At 40.4% G+C, this 21,497-nt stretch overlaps 1 protein-coding gene across 3 annotated transcripts in view; it reads right to left on the reverse strand.

Annotated features, from left to right (window-relative positions):
• Window positions 1–21,497, reverse strand: part of LOC126755020 (5-hydroxytryptamine receptor 2A) — a 138,219-nt gene that overhangs the window by 77,168 nt on the left and 39,554 nt on the right. The window contains exons 2-4 of one of the 3 annotated variants that reach the window (XM_050467279.1): window positions 7,392–7,504; window positions 4,121–4,314; window positions 2,015–2,890 (exon numbers count right to left, since the gene is read on the reverse strand). In XM_050467279.1, coding sequence (XP_050323236.1) covers window positions 2,015–2,890; window positions 4,121–4,136 — 892 coding nt within the window. In that variant the 5' untranslated portion in view covers window positions 4,137–4,314; window positions 7,392–7,504. Of the gene's footprint in view, window positions 1–2,014; window positions 2,891–4,120; window positions 4,315–7,218; window positions 7,344–7,365; window positions 7,505–21,497 lie in introns of those variants that run through there. The other 2 variants (XM_050467278.1, XM_050467280.1) reach the window with 2 other exon arrangements.

Below are 21,497 nucleotides of genomic sequence, written 5' to 3' on the forward strand. Positions count from 1 at the left end.
TAAACGATACAAAGAAAATCGAAGAAAACATTTTGTTCAACGTGATGGTTGATTTGGAGATTATCGCTAAGTTCTTGAGGTTTTGTTTCTAATTTTTCAGTGGAGGCCCCTGTTTTTGGCTCGTTAAATTGGAAAACAAAACTCACAAAAACGAATATGAATACACGAATGGATAGACGTGCCTAAAGGCGGTCTTGTACACACATGATTAAGTTAACACTTACATTTTAAATAAATGCCCAGCAGAGAAATGCTGAGTTCGGAATGTTAGAAATAAAGACACTCTCCCAAATGAAGATATCCTGAAAACTTGTTTCTCTGTTAACTCTCTCTGGTTCGTTTCCAACTACAGACAAAATTAGCAGATTACTTCCAGGTTATAAGTTAGGTTAGGTTAGTCTGGTGGGTTAATGTGTCACGCATAGAGCAGTTTTGGCCATACGAGATGAAATTCAGTTACGAGATTCATGAAGAGTAGTCATCGTTACGGATGCCTGCTTTAGACGCGATTTCTAATAGACTCTGTGGCCACACTATCGATACTTCGTCCAGTGTTACACTTTGCGCCCCCAAATGCTAAATCAGTTATGCTCGAGGTTATATTCATATATTAAAGTTATTCTTAGCAGGAATTCGCAAAAGTGTTAAGAACTCGAACCGAATTGCTTTGGGGTTTGTGTGATTTCTTACAGGGTGTGTGCAGATTTATGGTGTGTTAGTTATTTGCTCAGCTCACTGCGTGCTTGTCAATTTATTTTGTGATGGGATGACAGTTCAAATGGATTCTTAAAAAAAAAAAAGCAAAAAAATGATGAAACTGTGCTTTTATTATCTGCTTGACATATTGTTAGACATTTCAATAGAGCGACGGAGAATTCAGGGTATATTTATAGGAGACAATTTTGCAAGGAGTGCATTTTTATTTTCTATGCTTGTTTAGCTGCTCGGATGTAGTGAGGTTTCTAACATCTCCTATTAATTGAAAGGGTTGGAATTCTAGAATTTAGTTAGTTTGGGGCATTTTGAGAGAGAAGAAATAAGTTGATAAAAATCAAACACTTTCTTCGAAAATCTTATTGGTATTTTAGATACATTTTACTTGGAAAATTAATTCAGTAATTCATAATGAGTTTCCAGAATTAAATTAATGAATCGTGTGTTATTCTTTTGAAACTTATACCCAAGCTGGAGCTCCAATGACAGCTTTTTAAATTTTGATTGTCTTCGCAGAGACTTCATGCTGTGAACTAAGTTATAATTAATGTTTTTTTCCATAAAATCTTATACTAGATAGACAGAAGAGCACACATCAGTTCGTTTAGAGATCTTCCCCAGAAGAAAACGGTTCGTTTTATGGCATAAACGTCTGAAGATACTTCAAAAGCCTTTATTGGTGGGAGAGAAAAAATGCATTTCCCCTCTGGTGGCGCTTTGGTGGGCGGAGCATGTCAAGTGTCACCCTGAGGCATATCATTTCGTAAAAGCAGTCGCCGTTAACTACATATTTGCTTGCCCTCTCACTTTCAGTCAAAGTTTGCATAAATTTTGCATATTTCCGACGCGCCACCGCGGCGCTGTGTGTTGCAGTTGTTGTTTGCGCGAAAATACCCAACTGATTAAGTGAAAGTTCAAAGGTGAAGTGCTGTCGTTGGCATGGCTTATGCCAACTTTAATTTGCCAACAACAACAACAATCACGCAGATAAATGCGAAAGTGAAACGAGTCGAAATGACAACTGTCACCAACAACTTTCTGCTTATGCGGGGCTATGCAGTATGCGGCGGTCGCAACTCGCGGCCTCGGAACCTTTATTCAAGTTTAATTTGCTGCTCTTCGCATTTACGATGCGTTGACTTCATTAAAAGTGCGAAAAGCAATTAATTAAATTTCACTTCAAAAGCGAATATGAATGACGTGGCTATTAGTCGACAGGCTACAAACACACAGACGCGTGCCTACGCCAGCGGTTCTAATTTTTAATTTCTGAATTGTAAGAGTTAGCTGCACTACTCACCAATTATTGTGATGAGAATCAGCAGGCCCAGCACCACTGACGTGCTGCCCATACGCAGCAGTTCGCCGAAGTCCTCGTCGCCCGCGGTCGCATTGCCGCTGGTGAGATTCACCATGCTACCATTCATAAGGTCACTTCCGTTGTTGTCGTCGTCGTCGTTGGCGAAGAGCACGCTCGTGCCGTTCCCACTGGTGTCAAACAGCAGTGTGTCGTTGATTAGCATCGCGCCAAGGCCGACGGCGACGCCGCTAAATAGGTTCTCCGCAGCCGTCGTTGCGGTCGCTGTGGCAGCCGCTTTGGCAGCAGTCAGCACTGTGGTGGCAGTTGTGGTGAGGGTGGCGCTAAGCGGTGACGTGGCGAAGGAGGCGGCGGCCGCCATGTTATGTTGATGACGATGGAGATGTTGTTGCTGTCGCGGCAATTGCTGCATATTATGATTGCTGCTGTCTGCGCTGCTGCTGCGGCTGCTCCCCAATGCGTTGTGGGCGGCATGGCCCACCGTGCTGAGCCCAAATCCTATTATGACGGCTGTCGTCGCCGCCACGGCTGTGGCAGTGGTTGTGGTGACGTTGAGCGCCTTCGCAACCATTCGCTGCTGCAGGCTATCTTCTTGTTGCTCTTCGTATTGTTGTTGCTGGAAGCTAAATGGAAGCATATTATGTGGTGGTGGTGGCGGTGTTGGTGGCGATGTTTTGGGCCGCTTTGTAGGCGCGCCGCCGATGGGCGTGCGCCTGTAGGTGCGCCGTCTGCTATTGCTGCGTTTGTGGCTGTAGCTGCCACCGGTGCTGAGCCGCTCTGCGTCAACGCTGGCGGAGAAGACGTACGCGCTGCTGCCGCCGTCGCTGCCGTCCGCAATGTAAATGTAGTCGTGCGCATCTGCAAATAATGAGAATTGAATAGACTTGGTGCAAGTAAAGTAGAAGTGGGAGTTTCGCCTACACTTCCTACCATCTACTTAAATAACAGGAATAGAACCAAGCTGAAATGAAAGCGACAACTTTCCACAAACGCTGGTTATTTGTTGTACCAGAAAACATGCCTCAGGCTTATTTGCTCGATCTCGCTTAGTGAGTCGATAGAGACAGTCATGTGAATATTAGGAAAATGTTACCTTTAATACAGTAGTTGGAGGTGGAGCCTGGTTCTTGATTCATAGAAGCAAAAATTACCCAAAAATAAAGAAATAAAATCAATATAACATTCCACCTTTTTATTGGCTGCACTGGGCGAAGACTTAAAGCCTCAATTCTCATATATCCATTTTTGATATGCTTTCTATTCTTTTCCAAACAAGCTTCCTTTTCAGTTTTCATTCTCCTCCATTTTCGAAAAATGTTTATGTATTACAAATACAACCACAAATTATTGGGTCGGGTTAAACTTCTACTTTGGCTCGACACCAGAGCGCCGCCACTGACCGGAAGATGTGCAGAAGTAAAACAAACTCGATTTTACCAACATTTTGGGGAATTATGCCAGGCGAAATAGGAAATTTCTGACTTTAATCTTTCATTTGTGGTTGCGCTCTCGTGTGTGTGTGCGTTTGCGTTTCTGTGCAGCCACAAATTGACAGGGCAACACGCACACATGCATGCACACGTTAAGTTCAAATGCCGTAAATTCACCGGAGCGTGTTGGCGTTTCTGCTAGTTGCTGCTGCCTTGAATGGAAAAAGGACGAATTTTCATTCCTGTCGGCAGCTGCGCGTGGAAAATAACTGAATATTTTAGAATTTGCGTATTTAAATGCATTTGTTGGCGTTAAGGGATTTTTTCCGGTCTTAGTTTCCGGCTAGTTGCAGGAAATGGGTCCACCGTGGGGCGAACTTGCACAAAGCTAGCACAAAATATTTTATTAATATTTGTGGGAATGCATTTAAAGCGGTTGTCTACGATTTTGTTGGTGAAAACTAAGTAAAAAAAGAAAGTAACAACTATATTTAAAATCAGATGAGTAAAATCGTTTTCTTCGTATTTTTAAGTTCAAAAACTCTCATACAGTTCTCTGAGCTTCCAATCATTACACTTTCAACTTATTTTCAAATAATTTTCTGTTTTTAGTTCAGCTTAGTAGATTTCGAAATTTTTCGATTTCTTTGTCACTCACCTTTATGTTTTGACATATTTGCTAGACTGCCGATGTGCGCCGTTGTTGTTGCGACAACCACCGTTACCTTTGCTATCTTTCCACTTTATGCACTCGCTTCACTCGCTCACTTTTTTATTGAATTTCTTTCGTATCTATTGCGTTTTTAGGGGATTCATGAGGTTAACCAGATGTGTTAAAGTTTTTGGCATGACCTACATATACACGTACATTTTTACACGAACAATACATACACATATGTATATATGTATGTATGTAATATTGAGGCTGATTTTCTCCCATACAATTTAGTTGCGTATACGCCCTGCGTCACCAGAGCGACGGTTGCTTACTTTTCGCGTATATCATCAAAAGCACCGATACCTACAATAACAACAAAGCGTTGACAATGATCACAAACGAGCGCCACAATTGGCAGCCATGCACCGTTACACAGCAATTGCGGCAACATTGAGAAGCGCGGCAACAAAGGGCTTAAGCGCGCTGTGCGTGTGTGAGTCGCTCACTCAGTGAGTTGGCCACATTTCGCAAGTGGACGTCAATCATTGCAATGAGTGGATGAAAGTGCTGAATTGAACGCACTCCAATAACACTGCTTGTGGCGACATGTATGCGCATACACGCATACATAAGCACGAATACTTACATATATAGTATATGTTTATGGACATGCCCTTGCTGTAGTCCTTGCTTGTATGTGGTGAAGTGCGTGCATGTGTTGGTGCGGGTCTGTTGCGCGTGGCGGCGCTTTACGCAAATTGCCAGCAAATGCTCCACTTAGCGGTCGAGTGACGACAGACAGCTGTTGGCGCACGAAAACACACACACACACACAGCCACACGCGCAAAAAGGAATGCGCCGCAACGCTTTTGTCACGTGAACTGACGCTTGTGAATTTACGGCGCAACCCTTTTTCGCTCTGCAAAGTTTCTTTTATATTTTGCAGTTATCGTTTTGTTTTGTTGTTGTTTTAGGGTTTGTTTCGGCGGGCTTATTGTTACGCTGCTAGCTGCGTTGATTGCTTCGCTGCTGCTGCGTGGCGCAAGGTTACCTTTGTAATATTAACCCGGCAATGCTGTATTACTTCGCCCTGCTCGCTGACTTAAAGTTCGCTCCTATGGCAAAGTGCGGGATTATTAATTTTCTGGAGCTTAATAAATTCTAGCAGATTCGAGGGAATAGTACATCATACAACAAGAAGATGTTCTCATATCTATGTATATGTTTGCTGAGTCTGGTCAATTAAAATTGCAATGACAACTTCGAAGATTTTTTGTAAAAATTTTCAATTCATAAATATTTTTAGAGTTTTTTTTTTTTAATAAAGAAAATTAAATTAAGCCAGTGCTGGCTTTTCTAAAGGACAGAATAGTTTCCAAAAGCTGTGCTGCTAGTAGTTCAATAAGTTTTGTAGTTCGAAAAGAGAGGGCGTTGCTACCAGCCCAAATTTTTGTTTGTTTTGTTGGTGCACTCTTCATAGGAACGTTTGAGAAGTTTCATTTCAATCTGTCGATTCATTCTTTGTTTACAAGCCATTTAGTGTCGCCGTGTCACAGTATTTTTTTACAATGGAAAAAATTGAATATCGTGCAGTGATAAAATTCATAATTTTGGAAGTTGTAGCACCAAAAGAAATTCACAAACGAATGCTAAAAGTGTATAAAGATTGTTTGCCTACAATTAGAACAGTAGAAAGATGGATTGCTGAATGTAAACGTGGTTGTACAAGCCTTGAAGACGATCTATGTGAAGGACGTCCAAAAAGCGCATCAAGACCAGAAACCATAGCCAAAATACAGGATATGGTTTTGGAAGATTGTCGATTGACTGAGAGAGAATTAGTAGAGGCTCTACACATCTCATTAGGCAGCGTGAGACATATTTTAAGTGAAATTTGGGTTTTAGAAAGCTGTGTGCACAGTGGGTGCCGCATTCGCTAACAATGGAACAAAAACACTTTCAAATGCGACTTTCTCAGCAACATTTGGAGCGTTTTTAAAAGGATAAATTGGATTTTGTGCGTCAATTCGTCACTTCGGATGAGACTTGGGTCTATCACCATGGTCCTGAATCGAAACAAGAGGCGAATTGTGTGAACCTGGTTGTTCGGCTTCCAAACGAGTTCGTGTCCGGAAATCGGCCAAGGAGGTTATGGCATCAGTTTCTTGGGACGCGAGAGGAATTTTGTTTGTGGATTAATTGCAAATTGGTAAAACAATTAATACTGAATATTATTGTAACCTTTTGGACCAGTTGAAGGAAAAAATTCGTGAAAAACCCGGTTTGCAGGAAAAAAAGCTTTTTTCATTAGGACAATGCTCTGTGTCACAAGAGCAATCTGACAATGGCTAAAATCCATGAATTAAAGTTCGAATTGTTGGAGCACCCACCGTATTCACCAGATTTGGCGTGGGAAGCGTTTTTCATCAAATAAAGAGGTCATAACGGCTGTTGAAGCTTATTTTACAGACCTTCCGGATTCTCACTTCAGCGATGGGATCCACAGATTGGAGGATCGATGGAGCAAGTGTATTAATGTTCAGGGAGATTATACTGAATAATAAAGCGTATTTTGAATTATAAAATTGTGTTTTTCTTATGAAACGACAAAACTTAATGAACAGCCTGGTACTTGTGTTTATGTACTAAGGACAATTGGACATAAACGTAATAGAAAATGAGCTTGCATGTCAAGAAAACTTTGTCAAAGATTTGCCAATCAGTCATTTATTATCTTTTGCTTAGTTAAATTTCTCTGAGATTCAGGTATAGCAATAAGTACCAAGGAGCTTTATAATCCACGAGGAGATCTGAAGAATGGTCTCGTAATTCTGCTTTGGTTCATGGAACGCTTTTTAGGGTTATGCTTTAAACTTATGGAAGATTTGTATAAGGGCCTGTTACATGTCAGACCAAACCCGACTTAAGAAAAGCGATTTGTATAGAACCAGGACGTTAATCTGAATCAGCGAGCATATGATATCATGGGAAAGGATATTAGAAGCGGAAACATGCTAAGTTTATTGAAGTTCCTATGCAAGCAAGTAATGACATTTTGCATGTCGATTTCTCGCTTTCACTGTATAAATATAGTTACGCATTGTTGTTGTTGCTTAAAGTTATAGAAATTTTCGTTTTGATATTATTGTTTCGCTGTTATTATTTGCATTTTATATTTCACTTTCTGATTTTATTTTTTCACATTTTTCGTATGCCGTTATCTGACAGCCGGTTAATGCTTGACCTTTCTTTTAGCTTCTCAACAAATACCGTTATGAAGGAGTGAAAGCAGGTGCAGGGCTATCGACTTCATTGTATTTCTGTGTGTGCCGCCGTGGGGCTGCGGGCCCCACATACGCCAGAGCTGCCATTTGCGCGAGTGTCTGGAAAAAGTAAAGAAAAGCGAAATTAAATAATAGAAATTCAATAAACTCTCGCAGAAATCTTCTGGCATTCGCTCGTTTATGTATATATATGCAACCATATTCATATACCCTTATGTAAGTACCGCTGTGATTGTAAATGTTCGCATTTAACGTTCTGGGGCTTACGCACAATTGGTTTATCTACGCGAAGGTGCACACTCACTCACACACACACACAGCGGAGCCACGACTAATTCGTGGCATAAACATTTGTTCCTCCAAATTGGGTCATGACATTTGCGCATATTGGGAATTCAATTATATTATATTGCGTTTAATGGGAATTGTAATTAACACGCGATTGGCGACAGGTCGCATCCTACAACAAACAATGCCGAGACCAACAATGGCGGATTGTTCGATTTTGCTGGCGGAATTCAGTGCCGCTGTAATTATGAATAAAAGGATTATATTCGAGAATTGAATGAAGAGCTAATGGACTCTATGAGTTATGTCCAACGAGTACATTAAATTTTCAATAACGATTTCAGATAAGAAACTATAAATGTTTCGCAAAAGGTTTCTTAAATTAAATATCAATGATATTATTGGTGTGAACCATCAACTAAGTGAGTTGTATTTTGTATCGGCGTCGAGTAAATCATACCAAATGCTTCCAATTTTCTGAAGCAGAAGTTATAGGCGTTCGGAAGGTGCTTTTTTCCGTATATACGCACAACACAATAATAAAATAATTTCAAAGGTCCGATTACAAATGGTATTCACAGTCTATTAGGCCAACACGGTGATGTGCGCGTGTATGCATGCATTCCTGTGGCAAGTGTTAACACGACACCATTAAAATTGAACGCAGAAGAAAAACATGCGGTTTTGAGCCTTCATTTTTATTTAATTTGAGTTTTCATGAGCTGCTGCCGAACCACTGTGTTTGTGCGTGCGACTTGATTGTGGTAACGGGACTCAACAGCTAAGTACGTGATATTAAAAACTCTTCAGGCAGTCAATCAATAGCCACCCCGAAATTTGATGAAACTTGGAGTGAGGACGTGGCCCGAAACACATACACAAGCAAATTCGCTTTACTCGTTAATGCATGTGTACACATTATGTATTATAAAGGGTGATCCATTTCGAGGGTCCCTACTTTTTTAAGAGAAAAACATAGAATCATCAAATTTAATCAGGAATGTTTATTATTATTCGAAAAGAATATTCTTTAGAAATTATTTTTTGAAGATTATCTCTTTCAAATGTTGGCTGAGGCGACGACTCTTTTGGTCCATCCGTCGAGTCCCATTTTCGATGACTCGTTCGAGCATTTTGATTGGTAACTCGCGAGTGACACGCGTGATCTTTTGCCGAATTGCTTCGACTTAAGCGGAATTATCCGTATAGACTTTAGATTTTATATATCCTCACCAGGAAAAGTCTAACGGTGTGATATCACACGATTTTGGTGGCGAATCGACTGACCCAAAACGTGAAAGTATCTGCTCACCGAAGTTTTCTCTTAATAAATCCATTGATTGAAGCGATGTGTGGGAAGTAACGCTATTAACGGTTACGTTCTTACCGGTATATTTTTTGAAGAAGTAAGGACCGATGATTTTATCGGCTCACAACCATACCTAACCGTTGTTTTTCTTAGATGAAATGACAGATCTTGGATCCCTTCATCCTAAATGCGGCAACTTTGCTTGTTTACATACCAATTGACCCAGGAATGGGCCTCAGCGCTGAACGAAATTAGGCTCGAATACGTCGGATCTTCTTGGAACTTTTCAAGAGCCCATACAGCGAAGCGATATCTCTTAGGAAGGTCGAGAAGCTTTAGGTTTTGCGCCAAGTCGTTCCATACGATAGTCCGAGTTGCTGAGAACGGCGCCGAATCGACTATCCACCATCTTCGTGTGCAGTATCAGCTACGACTGCTATATTTTCTCCATTGCGTGCTGTTCGATCAAATATATTATCCAAAAATAGCATGACAGCCTGACACGACTCACGCGTCAAAAAAAGGCTATTGAAAAAAGTACATCTACTTGGATCACCCGTTATATAATGTATGGTACATACGAAGCTTGTAAATGATTTTGATTATGTGCGAAAATAAAATTTGCAAAATGCGATGAAATTTTATGAATAAATCCGGCTGATCATTATATTCTATTGGGCGAAGTGCTAACTGTACACAGTTATTTCACGCACACACACTCGCGCATGTGTACATGGCGATGTGAGCGAGCGTATCCACGTGAACTGTGTGTGGCACAAGTAATTTTGCTTTTGTAGAAATGATTGTAATTTTAAACGGGACATTATGCCGTTTAATGAGCCAAATGAATTGATCCTTTTATATTTAAATTTGCGCTTCCATGGTTAGTGAGGGAATAAACGAGAATTGGCATATAAAACGAGGCGACAAATAAATGATTTTAAAATTCATTTTTGATTGCGTGTTGGACGAAGTTTTTCCACTTGTAATTCACATTGCGGTTTTAAAAATACTACGAATTCCGGCTGTGAAAATTTTGTTGTTGTCATACATGAATAAAAAGTTAATTTTTTGTACAAAATCAACAATAAAATAATAACAGCATTCTATAGTTCTCCGTTGAAGGATAGAACAAGGGAAAATTGTATTTAAAGAATATGGCTTATGCTTTAAGTCTACGAACTAATACAAGGGTACATCAGCGTGGTATCCAAATGAGCGAAGCGAATAGAAACGGCTTGGCCAAGCTAAACCAAAATGGTTTAATTTTTCAGAAGATACAAAATTCCAGAGGTTCCTCTTATCTTATTCGGAGGCTCTTGTCTTCAACGTGTTGATAAGATGAAATACCTCGTTCTTTTCTTTGATAAAAATCTTTCATGGAGAAGAAATATTGAGAAGAGAGTAAGGAAGGTAGATATTGTTTTATAGGAGCCATAGAGGAGCTGTAGGGAAAATGTGGACGTTCTTAGCAAAGGTAGTGTTTAATGCTGCGAAATATGCCCTAAAAGGCTCATCGAAGTTTTGTATATGAAGGGGTCCAACAAGGAAATTCCAATACTTTTTCCTGGAAACTTGGATAATTGCTACTGTACTGTAGTGTTTTTTATGCAGAAATGGCTGCTATCAAGGTGGCGGTAAACGTATTGCGACAGCACAGCGCCAATACTAGCTCTGAGCTTGCTAACTGTGCACTCAAAGCTAGTCAAGGAGTATCTGCCCTCACATGAAATAATATCAAGCTGCGTCGTCATCAACGAAGACATAACCGAAACTGGCATTAGTCAAAAATATTGCTTTTAGCTCTGTGACAGATTTCAGTTAAATTATTCAATGCCTTGGGCAGAGACCAACCACTTTTCTTAGACCCAAATGTTCTTTCAGAATGGACGAAAGACGTTTCTCCAGCACCTTTTCTAAATTTTATTGACGTCTTGATCATCAGTTTAAGTTGATGGCCGTCCGTCCAGGACGGTTCGACGTCAACGTGTTTTCGAGTATCTTTAAATAGTTTGTACCAATCAAAAATACTTGCTTGTGACAAACATTTACCACCGAAGGCCTTTTCCAACATTCTGAACTTTTCGATAAAAGAAGTTTGAATCTCCACACAAAATTTAAAGGAACTTCTTTCTTGAATAATTTCACTCATGGTAGAAATCGGCGAATGCACTTTATGTACTTCAGAAAGACAAGCGTATGCTAAGCACTAATGATTATTTTGATATGACATTCAGCACAGATGTCACTGACAGTCATACCAACCTAAAACAAAAAAAAAAAAAAACGCGTGAAATTTAAATCAAAAAGCCTTACTGTTTTTTGCTCACAGAATTAGATTGTTTCCCCATTATCTGTTTTTTTAACAGAGATTTCAACAATAGCATTCATAAATTAAATATTTTCAATTAAATCCTTTGATTGCTGCAAATATTTGAAATTGATATGCGCATAATATTTAACTGTTTATAATTTTATTAAACAATTTCCATTTATGGTCGCAAAAATTAATTGCGAAAGCGGATGAGTCCGAAATTTATTGGTGCGCAAAAAGTTTATTGTTTTAATTTCGGCGATGGCGGAAAGACGGGCGAAAACGCACGCACGAAGTATGCTCCACTTCGGAGCAATTCATTAAGCCACATATGTATGGCGGATTATATATATTTACTATTGTATTGTTGTGCGTATGTGGCCACCGGAATAAGTTGGATAATGTGTGTGGTTCGTTTTGGCACCTTGCCACTTCCGTTTCGACGTTGCGTGAACTTTTCGCAACACATACCTGAAGGTCGGTCTCCTTCATTTGGATTTCATAGCCTCAATTTTCAATTTTTTTCTCTCTGCAGAACAAATCCAATTAAAATGATTTACAATGTTCGCTATGTCGAGCTAAATTGGAAATATCGTCAGTACTCTAGGGATGCTGAGGTTGGTATCTACGAGAAGACTAAGAAAGTTACAACAGCCAAAATGTGACCTACATTTGTTGTATCTTCGAAAGATAGTCGCTCGAAACTCGATACTTTTAATATATTAGAATTATTATAGAATTTCTCCCAAAATCTGACTCCAATTGAAATCTGACTGGTTAAATTCATTCGGTAAGCACGTTGCTTTAATGTTTCAGTTAAATAAAGTTCTATGTACGATTGAAACCGGTCCTTTAATTTTTTCGGTTTCTTCACAAAGGTATCATGGTAGTTCCAACTGCTGGGAAAAAGAGTGTATGTATATCAGCCGCGGTTCTCCTTCTTCATTTTGCTCGCCTCTCCTGCTGTTGTAATTTTGTAGTGTTCTCGCCCTGTCTTTTGGCCTGCTGGTTCGTTGCGTACGTTTCAATAATTTAACGCAATTTTTGCAATTACACGCAATCACTTCCACCATAAATATACCGCTCTACCAACGAGCTGCTGCTGCCCAACCCCCCCTTCCCCCCTTCAGGCTCTTCTTCTCGTGTTTCTTTATTTCTGCGAGTGTGTGTTGCGTGTAGTGTTGCTGCTCTTGGCGTGTGGTGCTTTATTGCAATTATTGTTGTTGTTGTTGTATAATATAGCGCAGAATTACAGCGCGATGGTTTTCTGCGCACCAGCGATGCCATTGCTGTCATTTTTCGGTGGCCCATAAAATGTCGCCGCAGTTTTTTCTTTTGTCGCACAGCGGCAAGACGGCGGAACGGCAATATGGCAAGGCGGCAAGGCAAAAAGAGTGCGGCTCCCATATGAGAACAAACAGCAGTGGCAGCAACATGGACCACAGCCGCGGGCTGGTCGTGCAGACACTTGAGACTTTCTCAAAGGAAAGTACACGGGAAAAGAACGAAAGCGGGAAAAACAAAACAACGCAGAATGTAAGACAACAAATTTGAGGAAGAAAGTAAAACATTACAGCGCGGCAGTTCGCAATAAAAGAGGAAAGCGGAAATATTCGCTCGGCGTGTGACTAACAAAGCGTGCGGCATGCGGCAAGAACAAAGCGACTGCTGATGGCGCTGGCAAGTCACTTCCATCTCCTTCAGCACGACATCTTCAGCGGCACAACTATTAAAGTTGCTTTCAGCATTCTGCTGCAAGTGCGCATTTGTGGCACAAGTAGCAACTACTTAGCGCGGCAAAGCTGTTTGTATTGTTGGCTGCTCGGTTGGTCGGCTACTTGCTTGCCTGCCTGCCTGCTGGCTTGCTAGCTGACGTGACTACTCCACTCGCGTGGCAAGTTGGCATTTGGGCTGCTGCATGCAGACAACATTTTCCATCTTTGCCGGCAGCCGCTCTTGCAGAGGCACAGTAGGCGGCGTTATTATTTTCACTTCCGGCATCACGCTCTTCGCTCATTTCCGCTTCCTTCACTATCAAGCGTATATCGTCAGTTCGATGTGTGTGAGTGTGAGTATATATGTATGTGTGTTTATGTAAGGATGTGTGTAAAGAAGAGTGGAGGGAAGAGTGGAGGGAAGAGTGGAAGGAAAGCCGAAGACGAGCTACCTTCTTTCCATAAATTGCCAATTGGAGATTCCAAGCGAAGCCAGGTTCTTCTCCACCTGGTCTTTCCAACGGAGTGGAGGTCTCCTCTTCCTCTGCTTCCCCGAATACTCTCAAAGACGACATAACCTAGCCAACGCAGCCGCTGTCTCTTAATTCGCTTTACTATATCAATATCGTCGTACAACTCGTATAGCTGATCGTTCCATCGGCTACGGTATTCACCGTTGCTAATACACAAAGGACCATCAATCTTCCGCAGAACTTTTCTCTCGAAAACTCATAACTCCGACTTATCAGATGTTGTCATCGTCCAAGCCTCTGCACCATATAGCAAGACGGGAATAATAAGTGGCTTGTAGAATTTGACCTTTGTTCGTTGAGAGAGGACTTTACTTCTCAGTTGCCTCTTACTCAGTCCAAAGAAGCACCTGTTGGCACCAGGCTGACATTGTTGGTGGTGTTGATACTGGTTTCAAGACAGACAAAATTATCTACGACTTCGAAATTATGACTGGGAACAGTGACGTGGGAGCCAAGTGGCGAGTGTGACAACTATTTGTTTGATGGCAGGAGGTATTTCGTTCCTTGTTAAGAACCAGTTGTTAAGGCCAATGACATCAATATTATCGGCGAACACCAGCACTCTTGTAAATAGAAGATTGTAGCTTCTCTATTTAGCTCTGCAGCTTGTATTATTTTCTCCAAGAGTAGATTGATCGCACGTTAGGGAGTCGCCTTGACTGAATCCTCGTTTGGTATCGATCGGCTCGGAGAGGTCCCTCCCCAACCTGATGGAGCTTTTGGTATTGCTCAACGTCAATTAAACAGCCGTATTATTTTGCGGGGTTACAAAGTTCAGACATAGCAGCATAGAGGCGGTTTTTTTCGTGTTGCGGAAGGCGGCTTTAAAATCGACGAAAATGTGGTGTTTTATGCAAGGAATCACAAATTTATTGGCATGTATTTAGATCATCTAAATATATCGTCCCTATGGAATCATGAAACAATTTGATATTAAAAAAGTTTTTGACGTTTTTTTATGGCTAATTTTCCCCATGTTTTTGTGTGTAAATTTTTCCCAAACATTGTCAAAAATAAATTATAAAAAACGGTAAGGACAAACGAGCGCTAAATTTTGTCATCTTCTTTTTATACCGCCGACGCATGATAAAGTGATAATCCTGCAAGAACATTATACGTCATTTACATATATTTCAAAAGCGTAAGTGCCAAAGCGGGCGGAAGATTGCGCTCTAAAGTGGCGAAAAGTATCTCTTTGCGATTTAAGAGCTACTTCAGCGTTTAGGTGTCTATTTATGCATGAAAATGCAGCGCAGCCACCGAGCCACCGAGATGTGGTGGCAACACAAGCCACCTACTTATCCACCACCACATTCATAATTGAGGAAAGCGTGGTGGATGTGTGTGACGTGGGGTGGATCTGGTCAGCGAGGCGTGTGCGCAACCACAATGCTTTGTAGCCGCTGGCCTTGTGGCATACACTTGAGTACGCTCGAGCGGTAATTGTGCGACAAAGCGACTCGCAATGGCATGGAAAATATTTAAAAATAAATTACAAAGTCCGCTGCGAGCTGCAATGTAGGCTAACTTGTAAAGCTAGCAACTTTTTTGCAACAACATTAATTATTTAAAATTTCGATCTTAAGGGGTCAGTAGGGTAATCTTTTTTCAATTATGCTATATATATTTCTGGCCTAATAATGAAAATAGGAATATTTATCAACGAAAATGGTTTTATTGTTTTTCAAAATATTCTCCATCAAGATTTATACACTTTTGCATGCGCTCAAACCAATTTTCGAAGCACTTTTTCCACTCCGATTGAGACACTTCCAAAACATGGTTTTCAACTTTTAATGCTTCAACAGCACCTTTTGGCGACGAAAATCGTTGACCCCGCATTATTTTCTTGATGCGTGGGAATAAAAAGAAGTTATTGGATGCCAAGTCAGGGCTGTACGGCGGATGACCCATCAATTCGACATTTTGGCCGGTCAAGAAGGCGCTGGTGTGAGCCGATGTGTTAGAGCTCGCATTGTCATGGTGGACACAATGATTCGTTTCTCTCTCTTGTTCGTTTTTCGATATATAACCCTATCTCTCTTTTAAGATTTCAAACAACCGTTATGTGAACAAAGATATATATTGGTGTACCACTCAGAATTGACCGTCCTACGTTGCTTAAGTCGCCACATGACCAGTTTTGCCGAAGAAACAGGCGACCCTTTGCTTCGAAGTGCTTCTTCCACGAACAACTTGCGTTGGATTTGGCTCGTCTTGGAAGATCCACACGATCGATTGCTGTTTTGTTTCGGGCTCATACGCATAGATCCGTGATTCGTCACCTGTGACGATCTTATAAACGTCTTTTGGAGCACCGCGATCGTATTTTTTCAGCATTTATTTACACCAATCCACACGAGCCTTTTTTTGTTCATGCAATATCGAATGTATGCTGGTGGGAGAAATGCATAGGCATGCCTCTATCTGAAGGTATGTTACGTGACGTACGGCATCGATGTTTTCTGGTACAACGGCTGTTTTTGGACGACCTTCACGGAATTCGTTTTTGAGCGAGCGTCGGCCACGATTCAATTCTTTGTACCAGTTTTTCACAGTGCTATAGGATGGTGCTTCATAGCCATACAAAGATTTTAGTTCGTGATAATACACGTCGAAAGTTGTGAAATTTGATCGCACGGAAATGTTCACGAGTTAATTCCTTTTTTTGACCGAGATGAATTTTTTAATTCCCTGTAAATAAAACAATTCACGATTAAATGACAAAACGTTCTGAGTGATGTTATGCTAAAAAATGTCAAACTTTCCAATGGAAATGTCAGATTGCACCTGGCAACACTTAGTGTTGCCTAGGCCAGAAATATATATAGCAGCAGTTTTGTTCACGTAACGGTTGCTTGTAAGTCCTAAAACTAAAAGAGTCAGATATAGGGTTATATATACCAAAGTGAGCAGGGTGACGAGTAGAGTTGATATTCAGATGTCTGTCTGTCCGTCCGTACGTGCAAGCTGTAACTTGAGTAAAAATTGAGATGTCATGATGAAACTTGGTACACGTATTTCTTGGCTGCATAAGAAGGTTAAGTTCGAAGATGGGCAAAATCGGCCCACTGCCACGCCCACAAAATGGCGAAAACCGAAAACCTATAAAGTGTCATAACTAAGCTATAAATAAAGATATTAAAGTGAAATTTGGCACAAAGGATTGCATTAGGGAGGGGCATATTTGGACGTAATTTTTTTGGAAAAGTGGGCGTGGCCCAGGCCCCTACTGAGTTTTTTGTACATATCTCGGAAACTACTATAGTTTTGTCAACCAAACTCTATAGAGTCGTTTCCTTTAGGCATTTCCATATACAGTTCAAAAATGGAAGAAATCGGATAATAACCTCGCCCACCTCCCATACAAAGGTTATGTTGAAAATCACTAAAAGTGCGTTAACGGACTAACAAAAAACGTCAGAAACACTAAATTTTACGGAAGAAATGGCAGAGGGAAGCTGCACCCAGGCTTTTTTAAAAGTTGAAAATGGGCGTGGCGTCGCCCACTTGTGGACCAAAAACCATATCTCAGGAACTACTTTACACAAATACGGTATTTGAAATATATGTAAATGACGTATAATGAAATCTCGATTATCACTTTATCATGCGAGAGTATAAAATATTCGGTGACATCCGAACTTAGCCCTTCCTTACTTGTTTTTTATAATTTATTGACAATGTTATGAAAAAATTTATGTAAAAAAACATGGGGAAAATTAGAAAAAAACGTTACCATTTTATTTATCAACATTTTTTCATGATTCTAGTACGGACGACGTTTTTGTGTTTCAGATGATCTAAACATGAGAAATCGTGTCTGCCAGTGAAAAAACGCATCTCATTCACCCAGCCATTTCTCCGACAAATGTCATAAAAATATTCCGAAAAAATTTGTTTGTGCACTCCACGATATACCTATTGATATGTGAAAAAAGTTCTATTGTAAAATCAAAACTGCTAAGAAAAAAAATGGCAAAAAAGCCAGATTACCCTACTGACCCCTTAAAATAATTCGCAAACATTTTGTGAATGCACAAGAACAAAGACTAATTTTGCACACAATCGGATATACCCGTATTGTTCCAAGCCCGAGTGTAGAATTCTATGAATTTTCAATTTCTTAATTGGCTTTTTCTAAAAGCCAAGAAGACAAGCTTTGCGTTAATCCTACATCACGGTATTTCCTTCTTACTACTCAATTGACGCTCTTCTCACACTTGGAAAAACAATATTTTTTTTTTGGATTTTCAACAATATTAACTATTTTAAACAAAAGTACGGAAATACAGAAATCGTATAGTAACATGAAGCGATTCCCTTAAATTCCTGGATCAAATTGAGGCAGCAGTAAAATAATTTTCAAATTCCTCCTAATCCTTCACGTAAGCTCTGTGACAGCTGCGGAGTTTTGCGCACACAAATAAATTTGCAATTAAGGCGCTTGCGCCTGCCCAGGCGGAGGCTCAGCTGACAAAACATGGCGTATGCGGAACATTGCACAAATTCTGCCGCTGCTTTAGGCTTAAATGTGCTTTGTGTGGTAATACCTCGCTGTTGGGCGCTTGGTTCATTCGTTCCATTCGTGCATGGGCGGCTTCATTAAGTGCGTTGAACAGTGCGAGAAGCAAGCAAGTGTGCGCTAATGTGCATGCAGTGGCAACTCGGGTTCTATTTATGAATTTGCCTAGCGTGTTTTTTCCTCTGCTCGACAACTGAATGACACGACGCGGGTCTAACTAGTTGCATTGTTCGCTGCTACTACTTTGACCCTGGCCTTGAGTGGATTTCATGCGTTGCCTAATGCATAGTGGATTACCTGTCTTCCCTTCAATTTCTTCAGTAAACAACGGTGGAAGCAGGGGTGTGCGAGATCACTAATTCCAGAATGCCCTATATATATTCGATAATAAATTATATCTATAATATTGGAAAAAAAGATCAATAAGTGAGCTAGTAAATTCTATAATTGTTTAATGGTTAGCGATCGAGGTTTGTGCTATTTCTTCAAATATAAAATACAGCATTTTTTCGGCAGAATCAATTTATCTTATTCAAAATAGTCTCCTTCTGTTTAAATACAGCTTTTGGCATGGTCCAAAAGCATGTCGAATGAGTGTTTTAGCTCGTTGGACGGTATGGTCGCCAGTATACCGGTGCAAACCTTTTGAATGGCCTCAACGTCTGCATAACGCTTTCCTTTCATGGGAAAATGCATTTTTCCGAAAAGGAAGAAATCGCACGCTGCCATATCAGGTGAATACGAGGGGTGGTTAATGGTTAAAATGTGATTTTTGGTCAAATAATCATCCTTCGAATGTTGGATTCTGAGCAATTGGGTCGTTAGTCCATTTCCATGTATTCCAATGATGATTTCGGTTGATTTTTGTTGAATTCTCGCACAGTTTCGATGGAATTTCCGGTGATCACGATTTTGATTGGCCCACATGTTGATCGTCATTTATGTCCTCACGACCACTTGTAAAACGTTGAAACCACTCGTGAACTCTGCTACGGGATAGGCAATCATCGCCATAAAATTTGTTCATCAATTGAAATGTTTTGCCGCAATCCAGAAAAAAACGTCGTATGCTCTATAGAATATATATGTATATACAAGCTTTGTCTGTTGGAATTTTCACCTAAAACCTAGCGAGATAGATATAGGGTTGTTATATATATTTTTTTTTCAGCCGAGATGGTATGAGAGGGCTTTATTGAAACCGGTGTGAATGTTGGACAATGGTCGTGGACACTTTTTGGTGAAATCCCATATCTCGAAACCCCACCAACCGATTTAGACAAAATTTAGTAAGGGACATTCTTCTCATATTCTTCTATCATATTGCGAAAATGAGCGAAATCGGACTACAACCACACCTAATTCTCATATAGTATAGTTTTAAATTCCATTTGAAGCTCCGACTTTCCAGTGTACAAACCAAGCACGAATAACTATATCATGTTAATTCTTTATACGAATTGTTCATTTGAGCTGTGCCACCTTATGACTAAAAATTTCCCAAATCGAACCAAAACTGTACAAGCCTCAATGTACCGAATGTGTGGACCCCAGTATCGATAGTTGGTTATTACCTGAAAATATAGGTCAATGTGTGAGATATATAATTGAAATTCAGAGAGTATTTTTTCCTGATAGTGGTATACTTGAATGTCACTGGGTTGAATCGAGTCAATACAACATACATCAGGCAATATGTGAGATATCTTAACGATAATGAAGGAGCGTGTCTTTCTTCTGACGGCAAGCAAATTTGTGCTTAGAAGGAATAAAATCGGGTGAAAACTGGCACTAGACCCCATGTAACTAACAATCCATGTACATGAAGGTACCTCCTTGGCTTTAATCGTTGCAAGCTGCAAGGGTTATACCCGAACTTAGCTCTTCCTCACTTGTTTTACATAATTTTATGCAATACGGGAATCGGGGTGTATATCTTAGTATGTATTCACTCCAGCCGATGTTAAAGGGTTCTCTTGTTTAAAATGTTTTTGGAAAATTAAATTAAATACTTCGCCTGCGAGGAAAATATTCGCTTGATAGTTAAGTGTCTTCCATTTAAGCTCAGTGAAAATCTCTTCTCTTCTTAGCAATCAATAAAATTGACTATTCAAGCGAAAGTTGCAATACTTCACACACATTTACTCAAGTCTGCGCATACACACACATACATACTCATTTTGTGTACAGCTATTTGTAGCTATTTAAATGCATAGCAATACGCCAAGCGCACATACACTCAGAGTGTAGCTCTACTGTTTGAGTATATAAGCCGGCGTGTATGCAGATGTAGATGTAATAGTTTGTTAGGGCTTGTTAAGTGCACTTCAAGTGCATCAAGCGCTTTCCTTTATCCCTCCCCGAATGTGTGTGTGTTTGTGATTGCGTGCATAAGTCGCTCAGCGATGTTGAAATAGCTCGAAGCTCATGTCGACGCCTTCCAACCATACTTGTTTCTGTATGTGTGGTCGTAACGAATGTTTTTTAAAGATGTTCATCGAAATGCAGGAGTTTCTGGAAGACTGGTAAATGAAACGCCCTTTTGAAATCAATAATTTCGCTTTTTATTATATTTTTTGGTAATTCTTATTTTCTCATGAAGTACTTTGAATACATAAAAAGTAGTGTTAAAGTTGTTTGCCAACTAATATGTACACCGTGCAACAGTTTGTTGCAACTAAATGAAAATCATCGTCATTGACTGCAACTACTTGAGTGTCAATCAACAATTATCTTAATTAATTAAAAGTCAAAGTCTAGTTGTGAGACTTCGCTAAGTGTGAGCACTTCAAAGAGGCATGGCCAGCGGCACGCCAACAAAGAGCAATGCCACACTGCCACAAGGAAATTAATTTTATCTTCACCCATTGCCTCCACCTCAGTAAACGGCCATCTTGCGAGAGCGTTAACACATCGCCGATGATAATGTCAGGTAACTGAATTGTAAGTGCAAAGGCAAAGACAAAAACAAAAGCAATATCAATTACATATTTAATTGCCATCCCTGCGACCGCGACCGTCCCCCACCTGCAGAGCTTGTGCAATGCCTCGAAAGGTTGTGTGACCTCGTCGGAGCACACAATCGTGTTGGCCAGAGATCGCTGTGCTGAGCAAGAGTGCGAAGAGCGCGGGGTATGGAGGGACAAGGAAATGCGAAAGCAATGTATAGCTTTGTTTGAAGTCGCTGCAACACTTTATGTAATAAATACAATTGCAACAACAATGGTGCGAAATAACTGTTGCAATTGCAGACGCAATTAAAGGAAAAATACTGCTCTCCCCTTGCGACAGGTGAGAAAATAAACGACGGTTATCAAAGCGATAGGCCAAGACACCAGAAAGCCAAAATGAGCTAACGCGCTCTTTACGTAAGTGCGCTCAGCGGAGGGAGTAAAGGACAAGCAAAAT

The sequence above is a fragment of the Bactrocera neohumeralis genome, chromosome 4, assembly GCF_024586455.1.
Source record: "Bactrocera neohumeralis isolate Rockhampton chromosome 4, APGP_CSIRO_Bneo_wtdbg2-racon-allhic-juicebox.fasta_v2, whole genome shotgun sequence".
NCBI lineage: Eukaryota > Metazoa > Arthropoda > Insecta > Diptera > Tephritidae > Bactrocera > Bactrocera neohumeralis.